This window comes from Lissotriton vulgaris, chromosome 12, assembly GCF_964263255.1.
Source record: "Lissotriton vulgaris chromosome 12, aLisVul1.2, whole genome shotgun sequence".
Taxonomy (NCBI): Eukaryota; Metazoa; Chordata; class Amphibia; order Caudata; family Salamandridae; genus Lissotriton; species Lissotriton vulgaris.
The window spans coordinates 492,041,597-492,054,695 of NC_141700.1; the positions used below are offsets into that span (position 1 = coordinate 492,041,597).

A 13,099-nucleotide genomic window follows, 5' to 3' on the forward strand; every position below is an offset into this window, starting at 1 on the left:
TCTAGGACTCCACTGCGTCGAATCTCTATGCCTGCTAAAAGCAGACGTAAGGAGTGACTAAGGCCCCTTCACATGAGGCTTGCCCCATGTGAAGGGACACATTGCTGGATTTTCCAAAATTACGCATTGCTCAAGTGTGTCTAAAAACAGACGTGTCTACAGCTACTTCACGAATACTGATGTATCTGTAAATATTCGCCACATGGAGCTTCATACAGTAAATACAGAGCATCCATGGTGTCGCAAGGATGGCAGTATGAAAAGTGTTGCATCGCTGGTTTCCCACAGCAATGCAACATTTTTCATAAATGAGGCCCAGAATGCGCCGCCCCAGGACAGCTGCGGATTCGCGTTGCTCTGGGATCAGCGCATTCAAGTTAAATATGGAGTGGCTGCGTGTTTCACTGTGCAAGCGGCAACCCGCTTGCACTTTTAAAGGGGATTAGTGATCCCCTTGCAGGCGGGTGCAGTGAATGACTGCACTCACCTGCAAGGGGATGTCTGGGGTGGTCCATAGGACCCACTTAGCCCACTCCAGAGAGCTGCTATCACAGGGCGCACTGACAGTGCTCCACCTTTTACTTGGCGCAATATCAGTGCACATCCTGAGAGCTTCTTTACCTCTGCACCCGCATCTATACTATGGCTCAGGTGCAGAGGCAAATCAATTCCCTCATTTGCATGTGGCACTCCCTCTTGAGAAAGCACTGACTACAGAAGGATCTGCAGTAATACCAAAGTGCTCCGGGGGTGTGCAAAGTGGGTGCAAACGTCATTTGCACCCCCGGGCACTTTGTGTAATGCAGCGCCTAAATGTAGAAGTCTCCAGGCGAGATGTGCGGATAACAAATGTTAGCATTCATTACATGGTGGTATTCGATATGCCGACATTTGAAGGACAAGAGACTGAGATAACCAGGCTCTAGGGCCTATGACAGCGTCTCTTAACACTTTGACCTCTCAAGACCCCCACTGAGCCATAATGTGGGGTCCCAGGATTCAAGTTGAGTCATTATAGGAAGCCAGGGACTGCCGGCCTAAGCATGTTCTGAAATATTGCCTAAGCATTTTCTGTGATATGAACATCAAAACAATAAACAAAAATATAAAACACCATACACATGCTCAAATATTGAAATATTTTTTTCATTCACAATCAAATACAGATTTGACATTTAACATTTTCATTTTTTCTTTGTATATATTTGATCATTTTTTATTATTTTATAATTTTAGGGGCTTATTTATGAGAGGCTTGCACGGCTCAAACCTCTTAACCATATCTATGAGGCCACACAAGGCCACTTTGTGTTGCTTTGCATGGCCTCATAGATATTGAGTAAGACAAAGCAGCGCAAGTCGCTGCGTTGCCTTACTCTGCCAGGAAGGAGTTCCATTTGCATTGCAGAAGGTTTTCCCAAACAAAACCCATGAATTTTAACGCTGCCCCAGAGTTTCTTAATCACGTAAACCTGGGTCAGAGCCAAAACCTTACACCTCCCCAGAGTAGGTGTAACAAGGGGAAACATTTTTATTTCTCCTCGTCTTTTCCTCTATATGTGCTGCAGAATGCAACATACATGGAAAAAGAGGAAAATGCCTCTCAGTACTATTCTTGTGGAGGAAGGTGCCACTTCCAGCACAAACACAATCCTGCATGCAACGCAGACACCCTTGTACCACAGTGCAAGGGTGCTTGCGCTGGCGCTAGGCACAAATTGTGCACCAGCGCAGGGGAAAAGGACAGGAATGCACGGTATTTCATAAATACGGTGCATTCCTCCCCATTCACATTGGCATTGGGAGTGCAGTAAGAATACTTGCAACACTGCCCTACTCAAATGCCCCATAAATGAGGCCCACAGTGTATTCATTTGTGGAGAAGCGTGGCTCAATGGTTAGAGCGGCAGACCCTGATGCAGAGGTCTAGCCTTGGACCAGGGTTCAATTCCCTGCCTCGGCGGGTCTTGGGCTCAAAATTCCACAGACCTGATTATTCTCGCCTTGGTGCCTATTCCAATCATGGAGCCCCACTCTGCAACTCTGGGCAATAGCTTACTTAATCTCCACAACGGCCCCCACAACGCTAAGGATGCCTGTCCTCCACCTTGGGGGTGCCCAGGAGTGGATGCCTCACTGGGAAAGCCAGGATGAGTTCCACAGCGGTATTCGTACAAGCGCCTTGAGACCCTTGCGGGTGAGTAGTGCGCTATACAAGTATCAATTTACAATTTACATTTTATTATCATTTAAGTTTTTAAAACAATTGCAGACCATCTGAGTATGCGTCGAGGACCCCCAAGGGTCCTCAAAACACAGGTTAAGAACCACTGGCTAATAACAAAGGTTAGACTGGCACTAGAATGAAACGTAAACCGAAACTCTGAGGGCCTCGTTTATAGCATGTTGGCGTAGGGCACAGCAGCAAGGCACCTAGCTGCACTGCCCTACGCCAAAGTGAAGGGGCAAGAATGCACCGTATTTAATCAATACAGTGCCTTTTGTCGCTTGCGCTGGTGCCGTTTTGGCAGCCTAGTGCAAGTGTTTTTGTGCAGGGAAGGGCGCCTTCCTGCACAAAAACAATCCTGTGAGGCATTTTCCTCCTCCTATGTGTGCTTCACAATGCAGCACACAATGGAAGAGGAAAAAACGAGGAGAAATTTACATATTTCTCATTTCGCCTCACCTCGGTAGATGTAAACCTGGGGAAGCGGCATATCCATACATCACTTTGACACTGGCCCAGATTTACAAATTGCATGGGTGTTGTGTGGGAAAACCCACCCCATCGCCCATTGAACACCCGGGCACAGAGTAATGTGGCGCAGCAATTCGACTGCTTCATCTTACTCATGATTGATGAAGCCACTAAAAGCCTTGCAATGTGGCTTTCTGTGGCTTTATCAATCTTTGAGAGATCTGTGTCATGCATGCACAACTTTTTGTGGTGAAAAAGTGATGCAGGGATGTCATAAAAAAGCCCTTGCTTATGCGTGTCCAGTGGCATGTGTAGGCGTTAACCCGTGCAACACTCAGTCAGGAGCTGAACATCTCGTTGACCTGGAAATCTCTCTGCAGCTGGTGCAGGAAGTCATTGAGTTATCTGACTTCCTGTGGCATGACAGAGATGGGGATACTCTTACCTTAGCGATGCTCTTCACTTGAATGGGCTCTGCAGAAGAACTGTGGTCGAACTCGCCAAGAATTACACGGTGAGATGTCCTGTAAATCAGAAGAAAAACATGGTGAAGGCTCCTTCTTTCCTGAAGTATTACATACATGCTGAAATCAAAGGTAACCCTTTGCTGCAGCAAAAATAGTTACACAACACAGGGGCATATTATCAAGAATGGCGTTAACATTATCGCCGCTTTGGCGGCAGGAAACTGCCGCTAAAGCGGCGATAATGGGCTTGATAATAGTCCCTTGTGAATTCCCATAGAAGCCCAGGTTCACACCAGAACCTGAGCTTCTATGGGAATTCACAAGGGCATTTTATCAAGCCCATTATCGCCCCTTTAGCGGCAGTTTCCTGCCGCTAAAGCTGCGATAATTTTAACACCGTTCTTGATAATATGCCCCACAGTCGGGTCATTTAGCTAAACTCCAGCTTTAGGGTTTTTTGTAAAACAAATAGTGAAATGCCAAGTGAGCGACATGTTGTTTTCATCTTGCTTATGCTTAGCATTTCTGAGGCTACAATAGAACTGCCGGTGCAGCAGCAGCAATATAGGCTTAGCGGCCCCCACTCAGAGTGCAGCGAAAAGGGCCTGCAAGTGTAAGCTGAAACTCGCTTTGGCATGTAGTTTTCGTTGGTGCACAACAAAATCAAGAACTTTTCTAGGATAAGCAGCAACTAAAATAACATCAGAACACCTCACAACGGGGTTGAGGCTAAAGTTCATTGGATTGGAAAGACACCAGGGGGCATATTACCAAGGCGGGCGATATGAGATTATCGCCGCTTTAGGGGCCGTTTTCGGCCGCTAAGCGGCGATAATTTTTTCGCCCTATTAGCATGCTGTCGCTAACAGCAGTTAGTGACAGCTTGTAGGCGATGGCGAGGGGTTTGGGGCCCGCTTTGCATGTCAGCAATATTTCTCGCTACTGACATGCAAAGTAGGCGTACCCAACCTGTTAGCGACTGAAAGCAGTCGCTAACACTGTTATCACCTATTATCAACGCAGGCGTAGCGATGGAAATATTCGCCCTAAGCGTGAATATCTCCAAAACCTAACGCCTGCTCAGACCAGTTCTTAGCCTGTATATCCAATGGGAGGTGGATATTCAGGCTAAGACCCTATTAGCGATAATGCCTGAACATCTCTGGATTTCCAGCGATATTCATGCATTTTCGCCGCTATCGCCAGGAATGTTATTGCTTTAGAGATAAACGTTGCTAATAGCACGTTATCTCTGCGATAATATCCGGCGATTCACGGCGATAAAAAAATTGCCGCTAAGCCTACTTAGCGATAAATATCGCTAGTTGTTGGTAATATGCCCCTAGACATTTCCCCAACATAATCTAAATTGCAAGGACACAGCAATAAATAGATAATGTCCTTTGTTTTACAGTTGTAGAAACCCTTTGATTTAATAACCTGATTGTTAAATTCTAATTCAGGGTTTTCTATCGCTTGCGGACATGCTTTGCATGTGTTGCAGTGAAAGTTGCCAATAACTGGTTTAAGTCCATCTATGGATCTTTGTGAAACTGAATTGATATTTTTCATCCTGGAATGGACCATATGATCTTTCAAATTGCTGTTTCTACGGTAGGTCAATAAAGGTTTGGGCAATTTGTCGGGGATTGACTGATTGATGTTGAGAATGTGTCAGCTAGAATAGACTATTTGTCGGATACTTTCATTTACCATGGAGTGTCTTGTCACAAATACAGTTGATGTATTAGTTTTGATGATTCTGTTTGTCAATAAATGTGGTCTATCATAATACCGAGCTCTTTTTATAGAGTCTCTCACCAATTTTTTGGGGTAACCTCATGTGAGGAACTTCTCTTTCATACTGACTGCTTTTATATCTAAGACTTTGATACTCGTGCATTTCCGTCTAAGACAAAGGATTTGCCCAAAAGGTATACAATTTTTTTGGGCAGGGGGGTGAAAGCTGGTGTAATGAAGCAAGGTGTTACGTACAGTGGGTATTGTATAAAGATCTACACCTAATGTTCCATCTAATTCTTTGATGACAATGTCCAGAAAATCCACCTGGGTTCTACTTGAATTGGCTGTGAAACAGATGTTATTGTCACATAGATTTAGCCATTCTAAGAATGCAGCCAAGGTATCAGAGTTGTCTATCCAAATGAAACAGATATAATCAAAATATCGCAACCATTTAGTCATGGATTCGAAGAATGGCACTATCTCGTTATAGATGAATCTTTTTACAAACTTGGCCATGTATATATTTGCCATTGTTGGGGCACAGGAAGCCCCCATGCTCACTATTTTGGTCTGCTTGTAGAGGTTACCGTTAAGTTCATAGACATTGTCCTCTAGAACTATTTAGTGACACTCTAGGATGAACATCTTAGAACATGCAATATTGTTGTCCATCATGAACCAATTTACAGCCTCTAGGGCTCCTTCAATGGGAATATTGCTGTACAATGCTTCTATGTCCGAGGTGACCAATATATGGGCATTGGTATAAAAGATGGTCTCTTCTATGAGATTGATGATGTGTCTTGCATCTTGGACATAGGAGGGTACTTGAGGTACATGTGGGTGAAGAATATCATCAATGTATTTGGATAATAGTTCTGTGACAGGGGGAACCTTGTCAACATCGGACTTAAACAGTTAGTCACTGCACCAACCCACATAGCGGGACACACGTTTGAGCCAGTCTTCTCCACCAGCTGGAACTTCAACTACAGCCACACCACAGAACTCTCCCGACCATCATTGCATACATCACGCTTTCACAATGCCCACCGTACCCCACCGCCACCATCACTCCCCTGTCGCTGCAGGATCAGGCCACCAAAGAACTTCTTGTCAACTCCCTCAACACCACCACTCCACCAACAAACTCCAACACCGCAGCACGCATCATCCACCAATGGATCTCCAACTGCACCGACACCCTGGCACCTCTCAAGAAAAGACCAGCCAAACACTCCGAAGAGGCCAACTGGTTCACTCCCGCCCACCACTAGTCCAGATGCACCTGCAGATGTCTCGAATGGAGATGGAGACACAATATCAATCAACTGCGCAACACAGTCACCCTTGCACCCTGGCACAAGTGTGCCTGCAATGGCGCATGGTAGTCTTTGTGCACCATCAAAGGGAAAAAAGACAGGGGGCTTAATCCTGAGCCCTTTCCAGCCGTTTAACGCCGCCGGTGCATCATTTCCTTGACGTACTTGCAGCGTGAATCTTGCACCACATTGCGCCGTATTTACTAAGTGATGCATCTGGGTATATGGATGACCTTGTGAAGCGCTGATATGATGTATGCAGAGCGGGTGTTCACACGCAACAAAGCCTTGTAGGATTGGTGTAGTGCAGTCTCAGATTTCACTGCGACAATTCTAGGACGCCACTGCGTCAAAACCTTAGCTCATGGCAGGCATAATGGTGACGCAGTGCCATAGGGATAGGCTGGCTCCATGCATTGCTGGAGTTGCATCATGCTTGCAACACAAAGGTTGCAGTGTGTGACTTTAGCGCTGCCAGATACGTCAGATTCCAGATGTATCTGTCATTGATTGGGAAATGGAGCGCCGTACATTAAATACGGTGCATCCATGATGTTGCAAGGAGGGAGCAGTAAAAATTGTTGCCACACTGTTTTGTCGTAGCGATGCAACACTTTTCATGAATTGGGCCCAGGAATGTGCCCTATCTTATTGACAGGGCGCATACCTGTCCTTTTGTTTTGGTGCAGGGCACTGCAGCAATGTTCCTTCTTACAGTGCTGCCAGCACCCAAACATCTAATATGTGGACCCAAGTGTTTGCACCAATCTTAAGACCAGCTATTTTCTGGTCTTAAAAAACTGCCTGTAACTGGACTTAGCAGCAGTTTTGAGGTGTTATTGGCGTATGGGAATTTCATTGTAAATATCGCTGCCATTTTACCATCTCAAAGCAGGTCATGTCAGATGGACACCTTTCTCTCAAGACCCCACTACCATGCATAGGGTGAAGGGTAGACTATACCATCTTCGCACACTCGACCTCTACTCAGGGCTTTAAGTGAGATGAAAAAACATTGGGGGTCTCAAAGGGGCGTGACCGAGGCAGTTAAGGGCATGGCTTAAAACACGTAAGGTAAAAATCAGTGCTTATTATAGTGTGCCGCCTGAGTGGATTCAATCACAGAAGCAGCACAATGCCAGATATATAATACATTAAGTAAGATTACATACAACAAGCTAAGGTTATTGGCTTTGTAAATGGCTGTTAGTTGCATAAGATACTTTACCAACAACTATGGCTTAGTTGCATACAATATTGAAAATACTTCAGCTCTGAAATGATGAGGCTGTAAAAGAACTACGGGGCACATTATCAACAACTTGTAATATTTATCGCTAAATAAGTTTAGCGACATTTTTTTGATCGCCACACATTGCCGGATTTTATCGCAGAGATAATGTGCTATTAGCAACGTTTATCTCCAATGCAATAAAATATCCTGCGATAGCGGGGAAATGCGTGAATATCGCTGGGAATCCAGCGATATTCAGGCATTAACGCCAATAGGATCTTAACCTGAATATCCAACTCCCATTGGATATACAGGTTAAGAAGTGGTCTGAGCAGGCGTTAGTTTTCAGCGATATTCGCGCTTAGCGTGAATTTTTTAAACGCTACGCCTGCGTTGATAATAGGCGATAGTGATGTTAGTGACAGCTTTCAGTCGAACAGGTTGGGTACGCCCACTTTGCATGTCATTAGTGATAAATATTGCTGACATGCAAAGCGTGCCCCAAACCACTCGCTATCACCTAAAAGCTATTGTTAACTGATGTTAGCGACGAATGTCTGACATAATATCGACAGACAGAATATCGAAATACAAAAATATCGACACAAAAATATCGACATCAAAAATATCCGAGTCATATCTTCATAAAGGTAAGTACAAAAATATCGAAAAAATAGTATCGTAGTACAAAAATATCAAAATTAAAAATATCGTTTGATAAAATGTATTAATATTAATTTAAAAATAATTTTAAAATACATATAATTTTACAAATATTAAATAAAAATATTAAAACAAAATTAAAACTAATACATATACATTTAAAATAAATAAAACACTTAATAATTTAATGTAATTTTCTTTTTTTTAATTTCATTTAATTGATTTAATGTAAAAAAAAAATCTTTTTACCCTGTACGCCTGTACCCCAAAAACCCAAAACTGACCCTGAACCCTAAAAATATCCCTGTACCCCAAAAACCCAAAACTGACCCTGAACCCTAAAAATATCCCTGTACCCCAAAAACCCAAAACTGACCCTGAACCCTAAAAATACCCCTTTACCCAAAAACTGAAAACTGACCCTGAACCCTAAAAATACCCCTTTACCCAAAAACTGAAAACTGACCCTGAACCCTAAAAATACCCCTTTACCCAAGAACTGAAAACTGACCCTGAACCCTAAAAATACCCCTTTACCCAAAAACTGAAAACTGACCCTGAACCCTAAAAATACCCCTTTACCCAAAAACTGAAAACTGACCCTGAACCCTAAAAATACCCCTTTACCCAAGAACTGAAAACTGACCCTGAACCCTAAAAATACCCCTTTACCCAAAAACTGAAAACTGACCCTGAACCCTAAAAATACTCCTTTACCCAAAATTAATTAATATTATTTAATTACCAATTAATTATTAATTAACAATAACAATAAAGTAAATATATTAGCACATTAGCTGTAATTAATTTAATTTAATAATTAATATTATTTTTCCCAATTAATTAATTAAGAATAACAAAAAATTATATATAAACAATTCTCTAATTAATGTAATTAACTAATTAATATTAATTAATTACCAACTAATTAATAATTAAAAATATGTACAAAATTATATTAATTAATTAACTAATTAATATTAATTAATTACCAATTAATTATTAATTAAAATATGTACAAACATATATTAATTAATTAATTATTATTAAATTACTTCCCACCCTATTCCCCTATAAACCCATAACCCGCTACAGAACATATTTATCAATTAATCAATTAATTAAAATTAATTAAAAATTAATTCTCAATTAATTAATTAATAATTCCTATTAATTAATAATTAATTTAACATAATTAAATTACTTCCCACCCTATTCCCCTATAAACCCACAACCCGCTACAGTAGTAAAAGACAATATTTAATTAAATTACATTAAAAATAAATAATAAAACATAATAAATACAATATAATATACACTAAATTTATTTAAAAATTGATATTAGTAACATCGAAGTTATTTATTTCGATATTATTGACATCGATATTTATAACTTCGATATTACTGATATCATACTAATATCGATATTAAGACTGTCGATATTACTTACCTTCGATATTTTGTCCCATCGATATTTAAACTTCGATATAATTGTATATCGAAATTTAAAACTCGATATTTTGTCTGTGTACCGTTAGCGACAGCTTGCTAATTCGATATTACTGATATCATACTAATATCGATATTAAGACTGTCGATATTACTTACCTTCGATATTTTGTCCCATCGATATTTAAACTTCGATATAATTGTATATCGAAATTTAAAACTCGATATTTTGTCTGTGTACCGTTAGCGACAGCTTGCTAATAGGGCGAAGAAATTATCACCGCTTTCGGCCGAAAACAGCCGCAAAAGCGGCGATAATTTCATTTTGCCTGCCTTGGTAATATGCCCCTACATCTGAAAGAAACACGTTAGTGATAGATTCCTTACCTTGGGATAACCCCCAGGCGTCAGACTGAATCCAGAAAGCTTTCGGTAGCAGTTCCCCTGCACGACAGTAGGCATCTTCGTACGACTCCGTGTACGTCGCTGGCATCGTAGTCGCTGAGATGAAGTCGCTGGAGCAACTTTGACATGCCCACACGCGCTGACATCAGTTCTTTCTTTTTCCGTGCCAGCAAGCACAGATCTGGGGAGAGGGGTACTCGCAGTCAATTTTTTACTGACTTTTTTGAGACTTTTGTCTGTTCTTATTTGAGTCTTTCACTCCTGGTGTGTAGTGATGCCCAGTTTTAAATCTTGTGTGGCTTGTCCCTTCACAATGTCGGTGACGGACCCACACTATGAGTGTCTCTACTGTCAGGGGCCCGACCACGACTCCGAGTCGTGCCCCGAATGCCGGGCCTTGGCTCTAAAATCTTTGCAGGGGAGGTCCTGAAAGTTGTTGGAGGCCCGGGAGTCGGCTCCACGCCGTTCAAAGTCCCTGTGGGAAGACGAGGGACAGGTCGCGGAGCCACCATCCCCATCATTCGACGAAGTCTTCGCACTTGGAATCAGGTAAGGCGAAGCACAAAAAGACGAAAAAGTGACGTTGCTCATCGCCTTTCCCTAGCCTGTCGTGCAACACGGCTGGGGGTGCGGGTGGCGCCTCGGCTCCGGCGGAGCCTACGCATTTGCTGATGGCCTAACTGCCCTTTCCGGATCCATCGGCGACTCAGGCCCAGCTGCAGGAGTTCCTGTCAGCCATGGCACACGTCTTTGGCCCGTCGGACCCCGTCGGCATGCCTTCGGGCCCCGCAGGTCCGACTGGGGGTCTTCACTCTTCGACCTCGTCGGCTCTGGCCCCAATATCGTCGACAACGCCGGTCTCGATGCCGAGAAACCCCCCCCATGGATCCATGCTTGGATCCCAGCTGATGGGGGTTGGCCTAGTACGAGCTCCACTGACTTCGGCGGCACTGCCGCCAGCGTCGGCCAGCTCCCCGACTGACGCTGTCCCCGGCTTCCACCCCGACGTGGGGACGGTGCCGGACCGGAGTCAATTGAAGATGATCCCAATGCCGATGGGGGATTTCTATCCATTTCTCCATCCACCTTCTTATCCGTCTGCCCGGCAGATTGTGGAGAACGGGGAGGACTGGGAGGAGTCTGAGGACCCTCTCGCAGCCCAGTGCGAGTTAGACCCAGACTGGGAAGAGGAAATGAGGATGCAGGTGACCTGGAATTTACTCCAGAACCTACCACACTATCTGCTCCTACCGTGGCTATGGAGGAGGGTGGTACATATTCTGCATAGGGCGGCCGAGGCTCTCCACCTCGAGCTCCCTACGGTGGCTGTCAGGACTAACCTCCTGACAGAAGTGCTTCGGCCGGTGTCTTCATCTACGGAGCCGCTGCTGCCCTTTAATGATGCCCTTTTGGACGTTCTTCTGAGCACCTGATCCAGGCCTAACACAGGGGCTCATGTGGATAAGAACGTGGCCCTACACCATCGCCCGGCCCTGGGCAACCCTATTTTCCTACACCCTACCCCTGAGATCTTGGTTGGCCAAGCCTCTGCGTCCCCTAGCACATTCCCTTCCACACCTCCAGATAGGGAATCCAATAAACTGGAACAATTTGGGGAGAACATTTTTACTTCCACCAGTTCAGGCCTGTGGTCTGTGAACACTGCATGCCTCTTGGGCCATTATTCCCATTCTACGTGGGACACGGTTGCGCAGGTGCTGCCTCATTGTCCGGAGGAGGCCCGGATGGTGCTCTCCCAAGCTATTGCTGAGGGGAGGGATGCAGCCAAGTTTACGATTCGTTGTGGCCTTGACACCGCTGAGCCGGGGAGAGCGATTTCCTCGCCTGGGTGAGGACGACTGGCTTTTCTGGGGATGTCCAGAACACTCTGATGGACATGCCCTTTGATGGCACTTGCCTTTTTGGCGACAAGGCAGACAGTGTGTTGTAGCGTTTTAGGGACTCGCGGGCCACGGCCAAGTCCTTGGGCCTTCCGGCCACGTGCACTCCTTCCACTTCTGCTTTTCGCTCCTTTCGTGTTCAAGGAAGGGGCGCCCTAACATGTTAGTTTCAGAGCCACGGGCCTGCGCAGCAACAGTCTCGGCGCAGCCATGGATGTGAGACCCGCAGAGGTGGGTCACGGGGCAGCCTAAGCCCCCAAAACTTCCTAGTCTGGTATTTCAGGCCCACCACACGCCAGTGGGTGGCAGGATTCACCATCACCTCCTCCACTGGTGCACCATCACTTCGGACAGGTGGGTTCTGCAGATAGTCCGACGGGGCTACTCCCTCCCTTTCAAGGATACCCCTCCAGCCATGCAACCTCGGTACCACTGCATGTCAGGGGATCATTTGGCACTTCTCCAGCAGGAAGTTGCTGCCCTCTTGGCCAAGGGTGCCATCGAGGGGGTTCTGACACCAGAAGTAGGTCGTGGTTGCTACTCCCACTACTTTCAGGTTCCAAAAAAAGACAAGGGCCTGGGTCCTATTTTAGACCTTCAGAACATAAATTGCTTCCTCTGGAAGGAGAAGTCCAAGATGCTCATACTTGCTCAGGTCTTGTATGCCCTAGACCTGCAAGACTGGATGGTAGCGTTGGACTTGCAGGACGCTTACTTTCATATCCCCGTCCTGCCGGCCCACCTGCATTACCTGCGGTTCACGGTAGGCCACAAGCACTTTCAGTTCACCATGCTCCCTTTTGGCCTTACCAACGCCCCACCGGTGTTCACGAAAGTGATGGCGGTGGTCACAGCTCATCTGCGCAGATTAGGGGTTTCAGTCTTCCCCTATCTTGACGACCGACTGTTGAAGGCGGGCTTGCCCCAGGCAGTTGTCTCCCACCTCCAGACTACGGCTTATCTCCTGCATTTGCTGGGGTTCTCCATCAACGTGCCGAAGTCACACCTGATTCCCTCTCAGACGCTCCTTTTCATTGGAGCGGTTCTGGACATGGCTCAGTTTCAGGTTTATCCTCCCGATCAGCGAGTCCAGGACATTCGGGCTATGATTCCGATCTTTCGGCCCTTGTCCTGGGTTTCGGTAAGGATGACCTTGAGGCTGCTGGACCTCATGGCATCCTGCATACTGCTGACCAATCATGCCAGATGGCATA

The 13,099-nt window shown here is 45.1% G+C and overlaps 1 protein-coding gene across 2 annotated transcripts in view; it reads right to left on the reverse strand.

The window, feature by feature from the left end:
- LOC147677582 (chymotrypsinogen 2-like) overlaps positions 1-13,099 on the reverse strand; it is a 61,640-nt gene that overhangs the window by 15,981 nt on the left and 32,560 nt on the right. For both annotated transcript variants that reach the window (XM_086945241.1, XM_086945240.1), the window contains one exon: positions 3,144-3,222. In XM_086945241.1, the coding sequence (XP_086801367.1) occupies positions 3,144-3,222 (79 nt within the window). The remainder of the gene's footprint in view (positions 1-3,143; positions 3,223-13,099) is intronic.